General features: G+C 41.5%; 1 protein-coding gene across 18 annotated transcripts in view; it reads right to left on the bottom strand.

Annotated features, from left to right (window-relative positions):
- Positions 1 to 25,173, bottom strand: part of dmd (dystrophin) — a 198,192-nt gene that overhangs the window by 36,757 nt on the left and 136,262 nt on the right. For 10 of the 18 annotated variants that reach the window (XM_058052496.1, XM_058052498.1, XM_058052501.1 and 7 more), the window contains 11 exons: positions 24,160 to 24,428; positions 23,927 to 24,073; positions 22,924 to 22,983; positions 19,845 to 19,908; positions 15,557 to 15,617; positions 13,496 to 13,531; positions 6,664 to 6,725; positions 6,383 to 6,457; positions 3,303 to 3,504; positions 3,121 to 3,206; positions 677 to 834 (listed from right to left, as the gene is read on the bottom strand). In XM_058052496.1, the coding sequence (XP_057908479.1) occupies positions 677 to 834; positions 3,121 to 3,206; positions 3,303 to 3,504; positions 6,383 to 6,457; positions 6,664 to 6,725; positions 13,496 to 13,531; positions 15,557 to 15,617; positions 19,845 to 19,908; positions 22,924 to 22,983; positions 23,927 to 24,073; positions 24,160 to 24,428 (1,220 nt within the window). Of the gene's footprint in view, positions 1 to 676; positions 835 to 3,120; positions 3,207 to 3,302; positions 3,505 to 6,382; positions 6,458 to 6,663; positions 6,726 to 11,575; positions 13,126 to 13,495; positions 13,532 to 15,556; positions 15,618 to 19,844; positions 19,909 to 22,923; positions 22,984 to 23,926; positions 24,074 to 24,159; positions 24,429 to 25,173 lie in introns of those variants that run through there. The other 8 variants (XM_058052507.1, XM_058052497.1, XM_058052499.1 and 5 more) reach the window with 4 other exon arrangements.

Here is a 25,173-nt window from a genome sequence, read left to right as displayed (position 1 = left end):
CCCGAAGACAGCTGGGTTAGGCTCCAACACCCCCCGCGACCCTCGTGAGGATAAGCGGTAGAAAATGAATGAATGAATGAATAATAATGAAAAAATAAATAAATAAATAAAAATAATAATGATAATAATAAATAAAATAATACATTGAATTTATAACACACTTTACATCAAATAAATGATCTCAGAGTGCACATGTAGCAGATTGCATGACACTTTTACAGATACAATAATTCCAGGTGGACTGTTACGTGTAAAATATATAGTCTGCTCCCCCCGTCAATTTTGTTAAATCAATGCGGCCCGCGAGTCAAGTTTGCCCACCCCTGCACTAGCTCATCTTCTTCAAAAAGGCCACTAGCGACAAATCTTGCGACTTCTTTCTGCTCTTATTGGACACTTTAGGACTGCCATGAAAGCATGCATAGCTCCTCTCAACGAGCAACAGGTCCCACTAAGGGACGCTTCTCCATTTAAAACATCTAAACATCTAAATCCAATTTGTGACATTAAAAATGACTAAAAAGATGCATAAAGTGTGAGTCTGGCAGTCTCATAAGCAGATGCGTCATGGCCAGTTATGGTGTGGGAAAAGCTGGCATATGTACTGTATGACACATGCAAGACATTCTATTGAAACCAAGGGTGTCAAAGGAGACAAAGAACGGATGACACTTACAAACTGGAAGCAGCTCCGCACAGAGGGCTCGATGTTGGAGCCGCCGAATGAGGCCACCTCGCCAAGCTGCCGCGGGATCTGGATGGAATCGTGCAGCAGGAGGCCGAGGCGACGCTGGTCGCAGAAACCGGTCGCACTCGCAACCTGTCTGAACAAAACTGTACGAAGAGGATAGAGAAGAGAAAATAGTTTGTGCGTCAAATGGTTCGTTTGGTGGGCACATATTTAGCCTTGACAAGTCAAGAAAGGTTCTGGGGGGGTCGAGAGGGAGATTTTACCAACATGATGTTGCTGTGACATCACTGCTGTTCTAACTAAAAGAACATGAGGCATTTTTTGGCAAGTGAGCGATTACTAGCCTAGTAGTTTGAACCCTTCCGAAGATATGAACTGGCCACAAAAGGTGGTTAGTAGTCAGTGCAGAAAGCCTTGTTGGAAAGCACAGTGGTCAGATGTTTCCTACAGCCACTCACCAGGGATTTTGGCCAGGGAAACATCCCCAAAGTAGAATGTTTCCTTCCGAGCAAAGGTGTTGTTGCACGTCTTTGCCTCCAAACACATCTAGAAGCCAAAGAGCTCCATTGTGGTGTCATGTGACCACATCACATTCTCCTAAGGTTATGTGAGTCATTCAGGTGCCGACTATAAAACATTCAGACGGGTCTGTACATGTGTCTTCTTGAGCCGGGGGACCTTGCGGGCACCGCAGGAACTCAATCCGGGACAACAGCAAAATGTCTTACTATTTGCTGGGTTTCATCTGACGTTGCAACACAGTCTATCACAAAGGGAAGAAACAGTGTTTCCTTGTCGAGTGGAACCGAGTATGGACACGCTCCAGTTTACAGTTCACAACAACAAGCACCATTTACACTAAAATCAAAGTTAAAATATTGTTGCAACATAGGAATGTGAACTGCAGAAATAATAGCCTCATAACAACAAACTATACATTTTTCATGTCCTCATACTGCATACAATGCTCCTAGTGTCCAATTAGTCAATAAACTAATTAAACTAATATACAAAGCACCCTCGGCCATCTTTGTGTGGAGTTTGCATGTTCTCCCCGTGCATGCGTGGGTTTTCTCCGGGTACTCCGGTTTCCTCCCACATTCCAAAAACATGCTAGGTTAATTGGCGACTCCAAATTGTCCATAGGTATGAATGTGAGTGTGAATGGTTGTTTGTCTATATGTGCCCTGTGATTGGTCTTTTAGCTTTTTTTGGGATAAGCACCAGCATACCGCCGGTATTTTTATCGTGTTTACTTGCGTAAATATTTTTATTAAAATGTTCATGTTTTCATTCGAAAACATGATCGAAACGAAAAACAGACCTGCTACTTTTGTTGCATGTTCTTTGCACATAATAATATTAAAAATAATAATATAATAATAAATATATAAAGATTATATATTATTATAATATATAATATTATATATAAATAAAAATTATTATTATTAAAATAATAAAAGTGAGTGTGAATGGTTGTTTGTCTATATTGCCCTGTGATTGGCTGGCCACCAGTCCAGGGTGTACCCCGCCTCTCGCCCCAAGACAAATGGGATAGGCTCCAGCACCCCCCGCGACCCTCGTGAGGATAAGTGGTAGATGATTGAATATACAAAGCCTGCTCTGTTGCAAGAAAACAAATGGAAAAGTCACAACAGAGGAGAAAATCTTGAGGCGGTCTTGACACACGCCTGCATCAGCCGGAGGCTCTGCATACGCACCTCTGCCTGCCTCACAGTGTAGTGAAACACCTACAAGAATGTATTCATCCAATCACTGCTTCTCATCTTGTTTTCAGCTATTCTATGTCTTCATGCATCACACCATGTACGCTCAAACTATTCAAATTCGCTTTAATCCTCAAATTATTGCGTCGTCGCTTATGCTTGTCCTCCGACTGCTCACCGAAAGTGATCGTCTGCCTCTCACGTGGTTGAAACCCAGCAATGCTTGTCATGCTGACTGTGCTCCAACTCCCTTGACATCATGAACCGGCTCCTCCCTTGTTATTCAGGCTTGCTCCGTCAGCCTTCTCACAATTGTAAACACAACTGGGCAGGTCTACAATTTGTCCCCCTGACAGCTCTTTGCTCTTGCACGTGGTGGTGGAGGTTTGGATGGAACGGAGTATTGTGCCAACCCCCCCCCCCCCACCATTAGAGAAGCACTGGTTCCAGGTTGAGACCGTTTAAGACCCGCTGCTATAAACTATAAAGGTTGAACGCTAAATAGTGGATAGGAAGCCATGATTGGCTTATCAGAACATTATAGCATTTACTAAGCGGCTAATCGGGTTGCTCTGATGTCATATCTATATCGCTCCAGAGGGCACGTTTGATTAGACTTTGCATAGCATCTTGAGATGAAAATTGATAACTAATTATAACTAATTATGAGTATTGATAATAAGGTGTGCATGTGTATCTTACATCTGTATTTATCCTCCAGGTGAGCCTTGCAGAGTGAGACGATTCCAGTTTTGAATGACAAGGTGCGGATCTTTCCACTGCGAGCGCTGTAATACAAACCATGAAAACAAGAAACGTTGGAGCCAGGCTTGGAAAAAAAAAACCCAAAAAACGTGGTACCCTAACACCACATCTCCACCTACGTGTCGTAGACGTTGAGCAGCCAGTTGAGGCACATGTCGACGCAGAGCGGGACGCTGACCAGGTGGGCGTGGCTCTGCTCCAGCCGCTGGTACAGGCTGCTAAGACAGGCCACCAGCTGGGAGATGTCCAGCAGCTGCTCGTTTTGCTTCAAACCGTGCTGGTCGAATACCTCGCACGCCGTCGGCATGCTCAGCAGGTCCACTGGAAACAAAGACACAAGAGGATGTGACAACGGCGGGTTCATCCGCTCCGAGTTGGAATCTGAAGGATGCACAAGGGCAACGGCGGGAGGGTGAACCTCACTCATTGGATCAATAAAACTGTACATTACTCATCACTCATCATCATCATCATCATCATGCATTAAGACTTCTCAAGCGGAAGGAAGGATGACTTCATGCAGGGATGCTCGACTTTGGTGCAGTTTGTCAAATATGATGGTGGAGTAGTGATTCCTATTCAATCGGCTATGCGGCACATGTCTGTATCCGTGTATCGATGATCGGTCCTATCTCTCCGTGGAAGCGCACACACACACACACACACACTAACACTTGCGTACACTTGGAGGAGCGAAATGACACAGCAGTATATTTTTGCGGACTGACTTTTTCTATTGCTTGCTATTATGAACTATTTCTATGACAACTGAGGAGGAGTGATTGCAATACAGTCGGCTATGCTGCACGTTTGTATCAGAGTACACACGCACACACACACGCACTTACAACTGTGTCGACTCGGGGTCGCATGAATTAAGTGATGTAGATTGATTTTTTTTTCGACACACAAAATGTATTTTATGAAATGTAACTTTGGAGGAGCGATTGCAAAACAGTTGAATGCGCTTTGCACGTACACTTCATTCATTCATCATCATTTTCTACCGCTTTTCCTCACGAGGGTCGCGAGGGGTGCTGGAGCCTATCCCAGCTGTCTTCGGGCAAGAGGCGGGGTACACCCTGGACTGGTGGCCAGCCAATCACAGGGCGCATATAGACAAACAACCATTCACACTCACATTCATACCTATGGACAATTTGGAGTTGCTAATTAACCTAGCATGTTTTTGGAATGTGGGAGGAAACCGGAGTACCCGGAGAAAACCCACGCATGCACGGGGAGAACATGCAAACTCCACGCAGAGATGGCCGAGGGTGGGATTGAACCCTGGTCTCCTAGCTGTGAGGTCTACGCGCTAACCACTCGACCGCCGTGCCGCATCGTGCCTGCACGTACACTTAAATACACAAAATGCACAAACACGGCATGTCGTTTCTGTCCCTACATGGTTGCCTTTACAATTTATTATCCACGCTTTATATTGCGTGCGGAGGAGCAATCGCATGAAGTAAATGACACATCTGGATTTTGACTGTGGACTAATTTTGAGTCTTTCCATTGCTTTCTATTATGAAAGTTTGTCAAATGTAACTATGGAGGAGCAATTGCAAAACATCCATCAGCTCATGGGAGAAGTGATTGCACTAATTTACGTTTCTTTTGTCTTTATTAAGTGCAAAAATATGATGTTGGGTCAGCGAGTGAGTCATGTTTTTGATATTTTTCATATTTTCTTCTGTCTTTCTGTTCATGTCATTGAACAAAGTCCCCCGTCCAGTGAAAAGGGCCTACGAAGGCACAGAGGAGAACACTTGAGTCATGAGATGCAAACCTCTGTGATGCATAGATGAGGCACTCTACACGCATGCTATCTATATCTACAGCTGGTTAGTTTGTATGAGCTCTGTGTGCTTGTGTGGGTTTGCATGGGTCTCCAGGTATTCTGGCCTCCTCCTACGGTCAAAATACACGGCAATTACTAAATGACCCGTCTAGCATGTACTTTTCTGTTTTGAAATATGGCTCGTTTTCTTGCCCCATCGCTGTTTCACAGCAATTTCCCTGATGTTGTGGATCATTTCGGAATTCATTCATTCATTTTCGCTTATCCTCACGAGGGTCGTGGAAAAGGTGCTGGAGCCTATCCCAGCTGTCTTTGGGCGAGAGGTGGGGTACACCCTGGACTGGTGGCCAGCCAATCACAGGACACATATAGACAAACAACCATTCACACTCACATTCATACCTACGGACAATTTGGAGTCGCCAATTAACCTAGCATGTTTTTGGAATGGGGAAGGAAAACGGAGTACCCAGAGAACATGCAAACTGAGATGGCCGAGGGTGGGATTGAACTCAGGTCTCCTAGCTGTGAGGTCTGCGCGCTAACCACTCAACATTCTCAACATTCATTTATCTTGTGCAATGTAACTGTGCAATGTAACGTCAATTATTTGCGATGCCATGCTTTGAGTTTGACTTGTGGACCACTTTAGGTCTCTGAGGTTTGTCTGTCCCCTACTGTTACAATAGGGGGGAGCCTCGTCCCCTCAAGAAGATCAAGTTCATTTTATTTTATTTTTATATAATGTCAGATGACAATAAAATTAATTTAAGGATGCTTTTTATATATAAAAGCGAGTCTAGATATGATTTTCTTAAAGAAACTCAATAACCTTATCTTATTTGCATAAGACCCTGTTCACCACAAATAAATCAGGTGCAACTTTTTATTTTATTACCATATTTGCCATTAGTCGTCCCTTCCACTTCCAGCTTCGTATTTCACAGCTTCAGCCTATCACGGCTTTTCGAAATATATCAACTAATCAATCAGCGCTTTTTCATGGCTGACTATGGCCTATTAGTAAAAAAATGCATATTCAAGAAAATGTTATGACTTTTTGGCCTAAACGAAACATTTAGGTCACTAGGTGTTACATCGATGAGACCACAGGAAGTATTGTCAGAAGAGGAAGGAAAAAAAAAACTAACTATGAAATGCTGATGTCTAATTTCATATCCAGAGTGCTCTAATAATGTTAGAACCCACATTTAGAAGATTGCAAACAGGCAAATAAAGACTCCTACTTCACGGAAATTCATTTATCACGAACCAATTAACCAGACACGCACACACACTCTGTACAAGTGCATCCCTAATGTCACTGTAGAGGAACTCCAAACTGAGTGCACCAGCAAAAAATGGATGGAAAGATGACAATAGCGCACTTACGGCACAAAGCCTTCTGCAGGCGTCTGAGTTTCATTGCTGTCCGGTAGGCTGAAAATCGAACGTTGTTCAGGTCGGCTGGAAAAGAAAGAAGAGTCAGAAAGGGCATATTGGTCTATTTGACAGAACCAGACCTGCACCGCTTGGAATGAAACCAGCAACCATATGTATCTAAATCCATCCGTACATTTGCATGGCCTAGCATCACCTAGCAAAAAAGTGTGACATACACATGCCAATTATTAATATTCCTCCTTACATGCATTGTCTTGTAAATGTCTTACCCAGAGACTGGTAGAGTTCCGCCATCTTGGGATGATCCCAGCATGTCGTCTGGGTCTGGTGGCTGAGAGGGGAACATAAGATGGTTTGTTTTTGTCTAGCATTCTCACTTGCTTAAAGCTTTTTAGGGCTACATAACAGTATGCTATGTACGGTATGCTATGTACAGTATGCTACGTCATGTTCCATTCAGTCTCAAAATACAAAACTCATCTTTACCGTACCACATTTTGGCAGGCTCTGATTAAGACACCGACTGTACTGGTATGTAGTGCTGCAACAATTAATCAATGATTAATCTATTATCCAATTAATTAACAACAGTAATGGTATTTGTTTAATCATTTTTAGATTTATAAATGTAAATATTCTCAATTAGCCTCTCAAACGTGAATATTTCTTAATTTCCTAAGTCACCCATGAAGGCAGACCTATTATCTTTGTGTTTTAGGCAAAACAAGATATTCACACACATCAGCTTTGATTTTGGAAAACAGTGATGAATATTTGCGCCTCTTTTCTGACATGTTGCAAACCACACCACTAAGTGTTTAACTCGTACTGATTTGGTCCGTTTAGGGGCTAACCAAAACAAAGATTAATCGACTAAGGAAATAATTGTTACTTGCAACCCTAGGGATGGTACCTTAAGTAAAACCCTGGCAGTTGGTTTGCATTACTGCATTCTTTAAGTACGATACCAGGGTAGAACGACAGATCAACTAAAAAATGGAAGAGAATTTTACTAGGGATGCTGTGATCAATCGACCAATTTCTGTAATCGGGACAGGCCGATAAACACCTTTCAAAGCCGATCACAAAAACCCATTGACGTGCGGCGGCAAATACTACACGCCTGCTGTGACACGTCTCTTATTGTGTTTGATCACTACCAAACATATCTCCATTCCACGATTCTTGGATCTTTCTTTCCACGCTTTGCCTTGCTATCACTGGGTGTACTTTGTATCAGAGGGCGCTAGCTAGCCTGCTTTCGGTCTTTGGTAAAAAAAAGAGTCACATTTGGACTACAGTGACATTTTTAAAACAAACAATGCAGTTAAAAACACATGTCCAAAACGGGATGGCAAGAAACACCCTAATGTCCAATAAAATATCACTCAAAACACATCTTTGTCACCCAGGCTCACACTCCTTTTTACCAATAACTGGTCCCTTGACAAGTCACTGCAACACCTTGCCCCCCTGGGATCTGTTTGTGGACTTCCACTCGGCGTTAAACACCACCATCCCTGCGATTCTCCACCAGAAACTCCCCCAGCTCGCTGTGCCAGCCTCCACCTGTCAATGGATCGTCAGCTTCCTGACTGACAGGAACCAGCAGGTGAGGCTGGGAAGCATCACATCCAGCACCAGGACCACCAGCATTGACGCCCTCCAAGGGTGTGTTTTCTTTCCCCCTCGACACTAATGACTGCACCTCAGGGGCACCCTTCTGGGACACGACTGAGGTTTGCAGACGACACGACAGTCATTGGTCTGAATATTGACAGGAAGTTGATCAACTGATCCGCTGGTGTCGTCAGAACCAACTAGCAATCATTCATCTGTCGTGGTCAATCATTCAGTCTGTTCTGTGCACTTCCATCACTGTGTGGTTTGGATCTGCAACCAAACAAGACAAGGAACAGACTCCAAAGAACCATTAAATCTGCAGGAAAATAATTGGAGTAAACTTTCCCTTTCCTGTATTGGTCCAGGACCAGGAAGTGGGCAACGAACATCACAGATTCCTCACATCCCGGACACAAACTGTTCAAAGTAGATGCTACAGAGCACTGTATGCCAAAACAACTTTCTTCCTCCAGGCTGTCACTCTGATCAACATCTATTGACCCAAAAAATAAAAAAATAAATCACATGAATGTAAATCCTGTTTCCTTAAAGGCCACCGTTTGGTCCAGTGGAGCAGTAGCTTTGTTTTGAATATGTTGGCCCAAGCTTTGCAGTTAACCTTCGTCTGGGCAGCACTTCAAAATAATAATCCTTACGCCACCTTGTTTTGCAGCAGGTCCCCCGCACTTTGACTAAAGAGCAGTGGGTCCCGCGGTACTCGAAAATCACAGGCTGTACAAAAATAGTCCAGCCACTCAGCTCACCGTTTGTTTTATGCCGAGAGCCGCTAGTACACAGACACGTAACAAGCAGAACTGAGCGGCGCAGGAATGTGTTCAATTTCCCCTAACTACCCTCATTATTATATATTAGCATGCACACCTGACAAGCACTGGCACAATATGGTTGCCTGCAGTTAAGCCACACCCAAGCAGATGTCTCACTCACATGAATCACAGAACAACAAAAACCTTGCGAGGCGCTTTGAAAATTGACTCTGAAGAAAAAGCATGGCGGCCCACGGACGAGTCAATGTGTTGGTGATGCATTGTTGGTTGTCAAGATACGAAGCCTTGCCCAAAGGCAAGATCAAAATCCTTGCCCACCTTTCCCCAAGGCAAAAAAACAAACAAACCCAGATCAAAATCAATGTTTCCGTACCGCAAGCAGGTCATTGCTGCTTGGTCAAGTCAACAATCTTCCATGCACAGGAGCAATTGCATGAGTGAAACATCCCTTCATGTTCTATGCCGCTTATCCTCTCTAGAGTCACGGGTATGCTGGATCTCACGGTCTTGGGGCAGGAGGCGGGGTACACCCCGGACCGGTCGATGAATGAAACAACACATCCTAATTCTGACTTTGATTGGGATTTCCTTTCTTTCTAATACTTTCCATTATGACAATTTGTGAAATGCAACTGTGGAGGAGCAATTCCAATACATAGAGGTGTCCCGATTTATGATTTATATCCGGTATCAGTGCGATATCAGCGGATTTCATCGGCCTGCACCTAAAATCTCCAATACGCAGAACCAAGTGTGATCCAAAACATCAATTTGAGTGATACCAACCACTTAATCAAGCCTTTTCTAACAATCCTCACATCAACATAAATAATAAAAGTATGTATCATGAACATACAAGGGAGCAATATCGGTAACGGGAAGTGAAAAAGTTGTATCGAGACAACCCTAGCTCTACGCTGTGTCATTAGCCACGTTTACATGAGGAGTTTTTCTCTTTCCGAATGGAATCTTTCTGAATGACCTTTCCGAAAGCAATGGTATACATGGAAAAGAATATTCCAATGGCGTGTCTACATGTGCCGCTATAATCAACCAGAATCGTCAACGGAGCATGTGCAGTAAAACGTAAACACAAACATCACGTGATACCGACTTCCTCGAGTTTTTCTTTCACTTGTTGGAATAACTCCGTATTACCAGTTTTTCGTTTGTCCAGTCTTGAAATTTAGTTTGAATCAAAAATAAACTTTCCACAGCAGTCCAGTGCCGATTGCTTGCCTCCATTTTTTTTTAAACAAAGAACGTCTCGAGCGAGTGTTACGTCATATCTCAGCATTCGCTGAAAGAACGCACCCGGGAACAAGAAAAGATAAAGTTCAATCTTGCTAATATTTTATAATTACGCTCGGTACATGTATTTTCTTTAATAAAACTGGACTTGTGAATGGCGTATAGAAGGGTTTAGATTCTGTTCCACAGATGGCGCTAATGCACACGAAAGCTGCTTGCCAACCACCAATAAACAACAGAAGAAGAAAAAGAACGCAGGCTGACAACTTTCCGATTGAGCGGGTACAAGATACCTCAATCGGATTGGGGAAAGAAATATTCCACCCCTGTGAATCCGATTATATATTCATTCGGATTGGCACTTTCGGAATGAGGTGCATACAAAGGTTAGATTATTTCCGTTTAAACAAATAACCCGATTGGAATTGGAATATTTGGGTCCATGTAAACGTGGCTAATGTTAGTCCAAATACAGTAAACACCCCAACTGGGTGCAACTGTGGAGAACGATTGCAGTAGAGGTACGCTGTCAACTATTCTGCGCACCGTTTGGGTCTGGATGTTAGTCAAAGCTCTGCTCCCCATCCCAATGCTTTCAGCCTGGAGCTGTTTTCACTGTGTATATTATACACTTATGGAAGTGTATTGACTCCATTTGAGACACAGGCTTAGTTTTCTTATACTTCAACTATGTTTGGGCTTCGAATGAACACACACACACACACACCACTCCGATGCAAATAATCTGCGCCATCCATCCATCCCGCATTAAGACAACTCAAGGGGGTTCACCACACACGCACGCGCTTCTGGGGTTGCTCGAGACTGCGGATGATGAGCGTCAACTCACGCACTGTGACGTGCGCCGTTTCAGCCCCGGACAACGAGAACCCCCACACCGGACCAGGGACGTTCACAGTAACATGCGACACGCACATTGCACACGCACTGTGGCGTGTGTGGAGGAATGCAACGCGCATTGATGCATCAGCCTGCAGAACGGGGCGATACAGCGCGCGTGCACCAATAAACAACAATACCCCAATACCCCCCCCCCCACACACACACACCCCAACACAGACACACATACAGAAAAACACGCAAGCCGGTTGTTTGCCTTTAAAGCACAATAGTCTACTACTTCGAGGCTCGAACACGGCTGTGACTGTGCTTCGAAACAAGAGGAAATGCACGAGCCAGGTATGAAAAAGGGGGAAGGGGGACGTTGAAGCCAAAACCCGCTGATCGCGTCTGCTTCCCGGCTGAAAAAAATCATGCCTCGCCATGGAAGCATGCATCTTATTCATTTGCAAGCCTGACATTGTGTACATTTAATTATTATTACACCAAATGTCCTTAATGGTGTGCAAAATAGGAAAGACCGTCTGATTTTTCCCACGTTCTAAATGTTACGTGAATCCATCTTTGTCACATTTTCAAAGACACTCGCAAGCGTTAACACGAACCACCACCATTGTTAATAATAATAAGAGTAAAAACCACCAATCCCAGCACTCACTTCCGAAGCTGCTCCCGCATTGTCGCTCGCTGAACCGGCAGAACCGAGCCGATATCCCCCGAAATCCCTTCCGCGATCCGACTCGGCGTCTTAACGAGCACCGGGACAACCGTGCTGGAGGTTGCCAGTGCTTTGCAGAGGCTGGGTCCCGCGTCAAGTCACCCGTGGTTAAAACAAACACCAGTTCCGCTCAATTGCTTTCAAAATAATAGTTTGTTGCGTAGAAACGGTAGTTTAAATCCTTGGACTGCTTGCAAAATAGCACACACAGATACATGAATACATGTAGCTAATTATTAAATTGTTATTAAAAATGAATATCATACATAAATATACACTGCATTTACAGTAAATAGGATATATATAGATAAGATTCTTATTTTTTCTGTACATTACTTTGATACTCAATTTGTGATTTCAGCGGATTACAATCAAACAGACCCAGTGCAGAAACGTAGTGTGTTTCAGCCGAATACATTTATTTTGACACAGCACCGTCCCACTTCCGGTATAGCTCGGGTTTACCCGACTGCTTGACTTCACCGGGGAGGAGCTCCCCTTCCCCCATACTGCTGTTTGCTGAAAGGAAAGCAGTAGAGACGCTCCCAAAAAGATTGCAGGTTTTTCCACGGAGGGGGGTAAAGAAAGAGAAAGAAAAAGATAGATGATTGGACAAACCTGTGAGTTAAATAATGAGATGTCTACATAAAAGAGAAGTCTTAAATAAATTAACGGGCACTAACAACCTGTCATTTATTAGCTAAGAATGAACTTTTACACACAGCAGACGCTCTTTACCTGTTTGAGTGTGTGTGTGGATTTGTTTCATTATTTCTTGCTCATTGACTATGTTTTTTCTTGACAATTGTATTCCAAAGTACGTTCAATTCCAACAAATGTAACATTTTGTGTGGAAAAAACGAGGGGAAATGCTACAAAGCAATACTATAAAGTCCATCTGCAGCCAGAACAATGTACAAGGTGTTCAGACCAACACCACCAACAAATTGTGTGTTCACACTTAGAAGTACGGCAAACTGTACCGTCAGTACCACGGTGTTGCACTCAGAACGTTCAAAATGCTGAGTGCGCAGTTATGGACGCTTGATGGCCACAACGACCTCAACAGGATATCATTGATGATGATGTGGTTGTGTGAATGAGCCACGGTGTTGAGTGTGCTGTTAAATCGCTGGCGTGTGTGTGCAATTTTGATGAAAAAAAATACACTCCTGATGAAAATTTGTAGGACTAGTTAAAAAAATTGCATTTCTGTTGGACCTTAAGGAGCTTCTAAGTAGGGCTTCAAAATGCAGAAGAATAAAAAGAAAAGAAATGGTAGTAAGACAAAAAACTGTAGACTGTTCATCACCTCAAAATGGGTTTGGGCATACTTGATGCCAATGTTTCCACTGAAAAAGTCAGTCTTTACTACACAGACGAGGACCTTCAGTCATTAGGAGTACCCCCTGCAACATCTCCTCATAGCCTGATGCCATTTGATGCCCCTGCACAACAACCTGATTAGTGCCCCATTGTTCCACTGCAGGTTCCAAAGCAGCCCAGATCATGACTGTGCCTCCTCCTCTGTGCCATTGAAGGAGACTAGGCCTTTGAAAAGTTTTACGTGTGCAGAGGATGGTCCTGCGTTTTGGACTGGTGCCATTTTTTTTCAGTGTACCACTTGAAATTTTGTTCCACAACCCTCAGGATCTTTGAAGTAGTTTGAAGATGTCGGCTTTTAATGGCTGTGATCCGAAACTTTTGATCAACTGATGAACAGCCCATTTCTCCCATATCTTCTTTTTGCATTTTAAAGCTCTACTTAGAACCTCCTTAACATCCAACAGCGCAAAATATCAATTCTTGTAACTTTTCAACTGGCAGACCTTTCTCCAAAGAGTTTGTGTGCTGACTCACAGTGTCTTGGTCATCTGGTCAGGTCCAGTTTTGTCTCTGCATGTGGAGATAAAGAACCTGTCACTTCACTTTCCCTCCCGCCGTCCAACTTTCCTGTTAACCCTTTGTCTGTGCGTTGTTTACAGCGAATTAGTCCTAAACCAGACACGCCAAAGCTGCAAAAAACCGCCGACACTTCTTCGACTTGTGGAAGAAGCAGGAAGTTATCCAGCCCAGAATGGGTGGCGGGGGGGACAGGGTGCCATCATTAATTGATAACCAGTAAGTAAAATAAGCTCATGATGTTAAACAATGTTTACCATGCATTGCAATGTTAATGCAGTGCTGATTGGCATATCATTCGGCAAACCATGCACAGAAAATAAGTTTGAATAAGTTTAAGTTTTAGAAAGTGATAATGGTTGTGTACTTCCAACACTTCCACACACTTAGTGTGCATCGCTGCTTTTTTGAGTACAACATTCGGGTGCTGGCATTTTGCCGTACCGCTCAGTGTGAACACTCTTATGCACTGAAAAGACGAAGGCTGTGTCTCATAGTCAATACTTCTGTCAAATATATATCAATAAATATTGTGTACACTGTGTATTTAGTTCCCGAGACCCATGAGAGCCAATATTGATTACTCTTGTTGTGTAATCTGGAAAAATGACAACCTCAAGATTTATCCGCTTTTTCTTCTCTCCTTTTTAATCGTGAATTGCAACCACTCGAGTTTAGCTCTCTCCTGTCACTACTTAGCCGAAATGGTGATCACTGAGGGTAGTCGGTGTCTATCACTGTCTATCACACTTGTATGTGTGATAGACAGTTTATAGGATATGATATGAGACTCAGCCAGTGTGTTTTAAAAGTTCCTTTCAATGAAAATCGCATTGCTCTGAGCTGTGAGTGTCCCACAGCTGGAAATGTTCTCATTGCCATTAGAAACACTAACCACACATGGATGGATGGGTGGATGGATGATGGATGGAAGGATGGATATCGGTGGATGGATGGATAGATGGATGGATGGGTGAGTCGGTGGATGATGGATGGATGGTTGGATGGATGGATGGATGGTTGGATGGGTGGGTGGGTGGGCCGGTGGATGGATGGATGGGTGGGTGGATGCGTGCGTGGGTGGGTCAGTGGATGGCTGGATGCGTGCGTGGGTGGGTCGGTGGATGGATGGATGGGTGGGTGGATGATGGATGGGTGGGTGGGTGGATGGATGGATGGATGGATGGATGGTTGGATGGATGGGTGGATGGATGGATGGGTGGGTGGGTCGGTCAGTGGATGGATGGGTGGGTGGGTCGGTGGATGATGGATGGATGGTTGGATGGGTGGGTGGGTGGATGGGCGCGTGGGTGGGTGGGTCGGTCGGTGGTGGCTGGATGGGTGCATGGGTCGGTGGATGGATGGATGGGTGGGTGGATGGATGGGTGGATGGATGGACAGATAGACAGACAGACAGACAGATAGGGGTGATGATAGATGAATGGATGAATAAATGGATTGCGTGAACCAATCAGGTGTTGAGTGGCACTGATCAGGTCTCTAATCTCTTTGGTCTTGCCCATGGCAGTGAGAGCCTTGGATGGAAGACAATGTTTGACTGACAGATGTCTTTCATCCACGTAACAAGTTGAGGTTAAGAATATTTTCTTAAAGGGACAGGACTCATTTATGTGTAACCTAACTCAACTGTCGGGGATTAAATACTTATTTCCCTCAATCCTTAACAAACGTGATTTGTACATTCTCCCTCTGTTTGTTACTTAATAATAATAATAATACAATAATAACACCTTTCAAAAACAGCGACTCTCCTCCTAATGTTTTAGTTTTCACGTTTTGATTAGCATTTAACAATTGGCTGTTTACATGCAGTAATTAGTAAGCAAACCGATTCATATTTGATACTGTTAGTGTAAAGTCGACAGCCAAAGCAACAGCATGAACATCTCATTGACGAGAGTCATGAACAAAAACTGTCGTCAACCTGACATACTTTCAAACTGAAGTCAATTACGTTTGTTTTTTTCCCTTTAGGAATGGTGGAAAGGGACTACTTACTTAATGTAGTAGGGTACGTTGTTTGGGGAGACACCCTGCTCGAAGGGGCTCTCGACGGATCCTGCAGAGACAGAGGGTGGGGGGCAGGCTCAGAGAGGTTTTCTGCCAATAATATTTAACAGTACTTTGGAGTCTGTTAGAATCACAATCATTGTCATTGTTTTGTTTGGTTTCTTCTGGGTTTCTCGTACCTGTGTATTCGATAAACATTCAATCTCTGTTCACATTTACTCCTTTGTGCACATCCCTGTTTCCACCTCCCATAGTGAGTTTTGTGTTTGGCTTTCGTTTTTTTTCTTTTTGTCCTTTGTAGTATTTTTTATGTGTCGTGCAGCTTTATTTGAGCAGACCTTTTGCTGATGAAAGACTTGATTGATTGAACATCAGCCACCATGCCTTCACGCTGGGGTAACGCTCAATCAAAGCCCGGCCAAACAAACATAACATCGGCCTTTGAGAGCCGACAATAAACTGTAAGAAAGAATGCGCCTCGGTGGTAACCTTCCTGAACTTGAGAGCCAGAACGTACACGTCAACACACATTTTGTACAGCGTGAAGAATGGGCGTTGTTGCTGCTCTCTCATCAAGTGCTATTGTTTGGCCGGTCAAAGTCAATACAGGACCTTAGACGTGACTCGGGAACTAGACAAAAGGGCTCTACTAATGGGTCCTAAATTTAACCAGGACTGTCAAAGTTAACCCAGTTAATAATTACAAGTTAAAGGACATTCCCTTTAACGGCACTATTTTTTTTTATTAAAGTGAGCACACCGTAGTTTGAGAAAACTACAGCAGCATTACAGTTATAAAACAAAAACAAAATATCAAACAAAAATATCAAATTATTTAGAGGTGCCCACCCTCGGCCATCTCTGTGTGGAGTTTGCATGTTCTCCCCGTGCATGCGTGGGTTTTCTCCGGGTACTCCGGTTTCCTCCCACATTCCAAAAACATGCTAGGTTAATGGGCCACTCCAAATTGTCCATAGGTATGAATGTGAGTGTGAATGGTTGTTTGTCTATATGTGCCCTGTGATTGGTCTTTTAGCTTTTTTTGTTATAGGCACCAGCATACCTCCGGTATTTTTAGCGTATTTACTTGCGTCCATATTTTTATCAAAATGTTCATGTTTTCATCCAATATTTTACACTAACAGATCTGCTACTTTTGTTGCATGTTCTTAGCAACAATGACAATAAAGGTTTTGGACAAAATTTTGTTAGTTGCTTACTTTGCACTGAACAGGAAGTGCCTATACAGGTTTTAAAGCTGTGTAACTCGACAGTTGCGGTTGTGGTTTCATGCTTGCAGCTCACATTTTATGTCGACCAAAGTGTTTGAACATGCATGCATCGGGACCCCCTTCACCACACCACCCCAGGCATTTTGGACACCCCTGGCCTCGAAGCTGTGAGCATCAGAGAATGTTATCGGATACTTGATGCCAATGTGACAATATTGTTGTTTTTCTATCCATGTGGGACCTGACTTGGCATCCATGCAAAACGGTTTCCTCCCACATTCCAAAAACATGCTAGGTTAATTAGCGACTCCAAATTATCCATAGGTATGAATGTGAGTGTGAATGGTTGTTTGTCTATATGTGCCCTGTGATTGGCTGGCCACCAGTCCAGGGTGTACGCCGCCTTTTGCCCGAAGACAGCTGGGATAGGCTTCCGCGACCCTCGTGAGGATAAGTGGTAGAAAATGAATGAATATTTAGGGGGGCTTAAGAACATTTTAGGGGGGGCTTCTTTCCCCTTAAAATAGGCCTAATGACGCCACTAATGGGAGTTAGACAAAAGGATTCTACTAATGGGTCCTAAATTTAGCCAGGACTGTCAATGTTAACCCAGTTAATTACAAGTTAAAGGACATTCCCTTTAACAGCACTATTTTTTTGGATTAAAGTGAACACACCGTAGTTTGAGAAAACTACAGCAGCATTACAGTTATGTTGAGAAACCAGCAGGAACAAATATAGGTCAGAAATTGACCAAAAAAAAGTACATTGAATGGTAAATTTAGCTTCAATGCCCTGGCAAATGGCTCTATCGACAAGACAAGTCAATCACATGTACTGTCGCTGAGACACAGTACATTGAGTCCGAAATGCCACTTGCTGGGCTCAGCTGAAGAAACTGAAGAATGTTGTCATACTCTGCTGATGTCACCTGACCAAGTTTTCATTTGACTTTATTTGTATATATTATATTATATTATTATATAGTGACCTATATGTTGGATTGCTTCGAGCATCTTTAATGTACAAAACGTATTAAAACGCGGTATTTCCATTATACAGCGGTATGAAACATGTCTGCGTAAGAGTTGACAGTTTATTAAGAGTGTCATCCCCTGAGATGTTGCACCTATGAAGGGATTTCAGTCGGACACGCTGTAATTAAAGCCACGAGAAGTGATGAGAACAGCAGCTTGGAGCACAAAGATAAATGAGGCACGTAGCAAAAGTGCATCATTGTGCTTTTGCCGGGTTCCCTTAAAGGTCCCGCTTCGGTAGACTTTTCGGTGGACTTTTAAAGCTCATGAATACACCTCGACCAGATTGTTGGGTCAGGCAAGCACTTACCTCTGGTCCAACAATTACCCCTGTAGGGTACAATTGTGTCACTTAAGGACGCAAAGACCCGATTTCTTTTCAAGCATGTTGTACAGCCGATACAGTCATGCCAATCATCTACTCATATACTCCTATACCGCTGCACTAAAATGGGTCATAATTTGGCAAAGCATGCACCCCTGCTGTGTTGCCTGTGCTCTGATAAATTTTATTGCAAATGTTGATCCAAAATCGGAAAACATGTCATTCTAGCTGGAGGGTTTGGAGGAGAATATGTTTTTATGGCTGTATCACCGCTTGTACTACATGTATGGGAGCCATGGGCGTCACTAGGTTCTGAGAACGGGGATGCACAGGATATGAATGAATGTAGTAGACATAAAAAAAAATGAAAAAAAATCAACATATCCAAAAAACAAATAACGAACAAGAACCGGGATATAACTTTCCCACCTTTGGACAGATTTAGTAGAGATACTCAATTGTTTTAGGCCAACATTAAATGTACACAAGTACACACAATCTACACTGCAAATCAGTATATCAGTGATCAGTATAATAATCATTATTATTAATTATGTAATAATAATAATAATTCATTCATTCATTCATTTTCTACCGGTTATCCTCATGAGGGTCGCAGGGGGTGCTGGAGCCTGTCTTCGGGCGGGAGGCGGGGTACACCCTGGGCTGATCGCCAGCCAATAATAATAATAATAATTATTATTATTATTTTGTTATTATTATTGTTATTACTATTAACAACAATAATAAAATAATTATTATTATTATCATTGCTATTATCATTATTATTATTATTACTACTACTACTACTAATAATTATTATTATCATTATTATTCATTAATTCATTCATTCATTTTCTACGGCTTTTCCTCACGAGGGTCGCAGGGGTGCTGGGGCCTATCCCAGCTGTCTTCGGGCGGGAGGCGGGGTACACCCTGGGCTGGTCGCCAGCCAATAATAATATTAATAATATTAATAATAATTATTATTATTTTATTATTATTATTAACAATAATAAAAACAAAAATATTATTATTATCATTGTTATTATCATCATTATTATTATTACTAATAATAATAATAATTATTATTATTATTATTATTATCATTATTATTACTATCATCATTCTTCTTCTTCTGATTATTACTAGGCTTCTGATTATTACTAGGCTAGTATTAGCCTGCTTATTGGCTTGATTTTTAGCCTGCTTTTGCCCTATTATATGAAATTTGTCAGAGAGTTTTTTGTAAAAAAAAAAAAAAATATCAATAAAAAAATATCAAATGATTTAGGTGTGCTTAAGAACATTTTAGGGGGGTTGAAGCCCCCCTAAAATAGGCCTAATGACGCCACTGATGGGAGCATGTCTTCTATAGCATTTTGGTCAAAATCCACAAGGGGCGCCATAAATGTCATTTACATTTCACCTGCAGGTTACACATGGACAGTTATTCTTTAAACAAAACTGATGCCCAAATCAATCCAAATCATTTTCTTTGAAAAGTACTTTGACAGGTGGCTCAACATGCGGTCGGTACTAAACTTAATCCATACCTGACACACGCGTTATGGATGCAAGTCTGGAGTCCAGGGTCATATTGAAATTCAATGGTGGGACTTAGAAATACACTAACACACATGAATGCACCATCCTGTGGCAAAAGTGTGTGTTTTGCTCACCGTGAAGAAGGCCGAAGTCTCTGTGTGCGTCCATCAGTTGCTTCAGGTGGTCATCGACGGAGATCTGATGGAGGAAAAAAAACATGTACAATAAAACGACATCATACGGATAAGCGTTTTTACATTTTGTCCCCTTTTGTCAGGGCGGCAAGGTTCAGGTGATAGGATGGTTGTCCACCAACCGGAAGGATTTGGGTTCCATCTTCAGTTCTAAGTATCACTGAGCAAGACAATAACCTCAGTTGCTGCATCATCAGTCGGTGATGACTGTGTTACAGCACTCTGATGATAGGAAATGAATTCCATCTCCGAAGACTGATGCCGAACTGGAATTGGAATCGAAAACTTGATTACCTTCCTTGACCACCAACAAATGGCGAAAATCTGTGAGTAATTGAGACACCCAATACAATTTCTATTTTTGACACACGACACAATCACCCGCCTCCAAACCCTCCTGAGTTCTGCAACGATTTAGGATCAACATTTCCAATGAAAGGGACTGTTTATATTGAATTATATTCAGCACCAGATCCCTTCTCCAACTGCCAATCTAGGTTTAATGAATAGTGCGACACAGAGTCATGCGAGGTGAACGATGATACACATAATATGGAGGTGGCAGTACGCCAGGCAGGATGATCTTAACATCAAGTGCTTTACGCACACTATAAAACCTTGCAATCCAACCTACGTAGGTGTTCCCAGCATCACTCACTTGCAAAGTGTGTCTGTTTCTTTTCGTCGGAATTCAACTTCATGCTTTTAATGTCCAAGCAGAAGCAATTCTGCATTTGAGCAAACTTACTTAGGCTTTGTAAGATCAAAACATCAATGATTAGTTTTAGCAACTGCTGTCATTATATTAACTTATATCATTTGTAGTTTTGCAAGCCAATATGCCGCCATAGAAAAAATATATCGATATCATGCTCATGGATACTTCAGAAGACATGGAACCCACAACCTTTCGGGTGGCAGACGACCCCTTAACAGAACAGAAAATGATGGAGCAGGAAGAATAAGATAAATAAAAATAAGATGGAATTGTAATTGAAAGAGGAGACAATGGAGTCTTTTGTGAGTCCTTCCATTACAAGTCCTTTGGCTTGTAATGGAACAGCTAAGTGAGAGACGCCTTGTCTCAAATTAGCATTACAACATTGCCATTGATGAATAAGGAAAGGCCTAATACTGTCTTTCATTTTGGATACGCTTGGTGTCTTAAAGGAAGACATACAGTACATACATAGGACATACATGATACTAGGTAAATTAAATGGTTGAATTAAGTATAAAAAAACACAAAAAATAATAAATGAAATATCTATTACATTTATAATATATATTATATTTATATGACATATAAAATAAATATTTCATGGGCCTAATACTGTCATTCATTTTGGATACGCTTGGTGTCTTATAAGAAGACATACAGTACATACATAGGACATACATGATACTAGGTAAATTAAATGGTTGAATTAAGTATAAAAAAACACAAAAAATAATAAATGAAATATCTATTACATTTATAATATATATTATATTTATATGACATATAAAATAAATATTTCATGGGCCTAATACTGTCATTCATTTTGGATACGCTTGGTGTCTTATAAGAAGACATACAGTACATACATAGGACATATATGATACTAGGTAAATTAAATGGTTGAATTAAGTATTTAAAAAAACTATAAAATAATAAATAAAATATGTATTACATATTATAATATACTACATTTATATTACATATAAAATAAATATTACTGTCATTCATTTTGGATATGCTTGGTGTCTTATAAGAAGACATACAGTACATACATTATACTAGTTAAATTAAATGGTTGAATTAAGTGTAAAAAAACTATAAAATAATAAAATATATATTACATATTATAATATATATTAGATTTATATTTCATATAAAAGAAATATTACATATTATATGCATGTATTACATATGATATATAATAATAATATGATATGATCATATAAAAACATCATATAATTAAATATATCATATATAAATATTTAATGATTTTTATAAATCAGTTTTAGATAATATCAATGCAATAAATGCACATTAAATAATAAATTTAATTAAAATTAAGAAAGTACTTTATGTATAAATTATATTATTCTGCATTCATTTATTTTTGTCAGTGGTTCAATTAAGACAGGGAGACCAATTAAAGGCTCGGGAATTTTTTCCCTCCATTTTCTGATTAGAGTACAAACTAGTGTGTAGAATTTTATTTTGGAGATATTTCATCAAATTTAATGACATATTGAATTCGGGAGTAAACAACAATAATGACAATTATTTTTAAAAATTAAGAAATGCATTCTTGAAATATTTCACTCACTCACATAATTACTATAAGAACTACTGAATTTGAAATAAAAGATATTCCAATTCATTGAGATGCACCTGTATATTAAATAAGAAAAAAATACCTTTAATTATATATTTTTGCCTAAGTATACAGACTTCAGGAAATATGGTTGACTAATACGGACTCATGGTTTCATTTCCCTTGATGGTCCCTGCAGGCCTTCAGCTCCCTGCAGGATATGCGACATATCTCAAAGCGTGAGCTTGCAGTCATAGGAAATCATCGTGATTCAGCCGGTTAACGCTTGCGGAAATTGCTGCACACAATTGCGGCAATATTTCTCACGGAATTAAAACCTTTCAAACGGGATGTGAGTTGATGCAAAGCCAGCTGACGCATGAGGGCGTGGTTCCCTGCAGAAGCTGTCTTTATTAATCCCAGTGCGTTTCCCGGGCGACACGTGGTACTCCAAGCTGATTACCACATTTTTGTACTGCGGTGTTAAAAAAAGTGACTCATCAAAAGCGTCTCATCTTTTCCTTAATGGAACAAGTTGTAATCCAGCCTGAGTGGAGTGCTCGGCTAATTAAGCATCCATCTTCCATCTTTGTCACCAATAAGAAGACCACATTCGTTGGGAGAGGGAATGGCTGTCGTGTGCGATGAGGAAGAGATGAGGAATACGATGAGGAATACGATGAAGACATGAAACTAATGCACTTTTTTTTTACCTTCACATTCACATCACTCAATCCATTTGCTCCCCAGTTGTTTCTCGTATCCATAGTAACCTGGTCATACAAATACATAACATTGGAAGGAATTTCATGCAATTACCAAGTGAGTGTGTTGGCAAGCTGACTAAAAAACAATAATATCATTTAATTATATGAACACTATCATAATTATTTTTATTGAAACAAAGAAAGACCAAAACAAGCCACGATTTCCTCAAATAAGGGATCAAATACTTTCATTCATTCATTCATTTTCTACCGCTTATACTCACGAGGGTCGCTGGGGTGCTGGAGCCTATCCCAGCTGTCTTCGGGCGAGAGGCGGGGTACACCCTGGACTGGTGTCCAGCCAATCACAGGGCACATATAGACAAACAACCATTCACACCACACTCATGGACAATACTTATTTTCTCCACCTGCTAAAATTCAGAGTTCCTTCCAGAAAGAACTAAATAAATATGGATTTCATTACCCAAAGCTAGGATATCAGTAAATGAATGCCATTATGTTTTTATTTGTGAATTTCTCAGTGAAGCCAGTAGCCTCAGCGTGCCATAAATCGAAATACAGTGAAATGTTGTAACGCGAAACATTGTAACGTGAAACACTTGAAATGCCATAAGTTGAAATACCATAACTTGAAATGCCATAAGTTGAAATGCCATAACTTGAAATGCCATAAGTTGAAATACCATAACTTGAAATGCTCTAAGTTGAAACACCGTAACTTGAAATGCCACACATTGAAACACCATAACTTGAAATGCCATAAGTTGAAATACCATAACTAAAAATGCCATAAGTTGAAATACCATAACTTGAAATGCCACACATTGAAACACCATAACTTGAAATGGCATAAGTTGAAACACCCTAACTTGAAATGCCATAAGTTGAAATGCCATAACTTGAAATACCATAACTTGAAAGGCCATAAGTTGAAACGCTGTAACATGGGACCGCCCCTAATATAGTCAAAGCAAGTTTGGCATACCTGCAGCAGTTTCCAGCGTGTGTTGAGATCGTCGATGCGTTCCAGATTGCTCGCCGACAGCTGGAGCTCAGGTGGACCGAAAGTGGACGCCAACTGGTTCATGTGCGTAACGTCCTCCTGAATAGGAGCAATCTCTTCCTGGAACTCCTATATCCCATACACACACGCCCAAATAACAGTAAGTTGGATATTTCAAGGCAACACCTGCTGTGTGTACGAAACACCAATCCTACCTTGACTCTTTCAATGTGCTCTGGCAGCGAGTCGATGAGAAGGTCCCCGACCGGTTCCCAGGCCTCCTTCACCATCTCCGCCTGCCTCAGCTGGCCGTCCACAAGGTCCTGCGTCTCCTGGAGCTCCATCAGCCGCTTCAGAGCCACCTCCAACCTCCTCAGCCAAACAGCAGAGTCGTCGTTGAGCCTCTCCCAGCTGGTCATCACGTCGTCCGCTTCCTTGCGCAGGATTCGACCGACATTCTGGGCACGCTCCTCTGGGCTGATGTCTGAGGAAGGAGCAGGGATCTTATAGATACCGTATACACTGAGAGTACACTCACCTGGAGAACCTAAGTGTTGTCTCAAATGTTCACTTACTTGAAATGACAATAGCAATATTTTAGCTATTTTTCTCCTTTTTAACTGTGATTGGGAAGGAAATTTTGACCTTTTCAAGTGAAACCGTGCTTCTCAGTGTGAACACACTTGCACTCAAAAGACTTAAGTCTAAACACTATGGAGGTCAGCGAACTGAGCCACAATTGAATCGAATTGAGTATCAGTACAATCCTGATCAAAGTTTTAAGACCATCTAAAAAATTGACAAGTTTTCCACATGGCACAGTCTTTTTTTTCAGTGTAACAATGAGCCTCGGGTTGTGCAGGGGCGTCAAACGGAAGATGGCGTGTATTAATAAGCAAAGCTTATTAAATCCTACCCCTCCATCTGGTACTTTTACAATCAGTAACTGTTACATTTGTTCACTTCCTGCTTTCCCAACATAGTTAAAAAAAAATTGTTTTGTTTTTTTAAAATAATTTTTTCATTTTTTTATCACGTACCGAAGTACGAGATAATATGACCATAGTATGACCAAGTATTGGATGACATTTTTAGGTAATTGGTTATTTTTAGACTCCAAATTGTCCATAGGTATGAATGTGAGTGTGAATGGTTGTTTGTTTATATGTGCCCTGTGATTGGCTGGCTACCAGTCCAGGGTGTAACCCGCCTCTCGCCCGAAGACAGCT

The sequence above is a fragment of the Doryrhamphus excisus genome, chromosome 16 (genome assembly GCF_030265055.1).
Source record: "Doryrhamphus excisus isolate RoL2022-K1 chromosome 16, RoL_Dexc_1.0, whole genome shotgun sequence".
Lineage (NCBI taxonomy): Eukaryota > Metazoa > Chordata > Actinopteri > Syngnathiformes > Syngnathidae > Doryrhamphus > Doryrhamphus excisus.
This window is presented reverse-complemented; position numbering and strand designations above follow the sequence as displayed.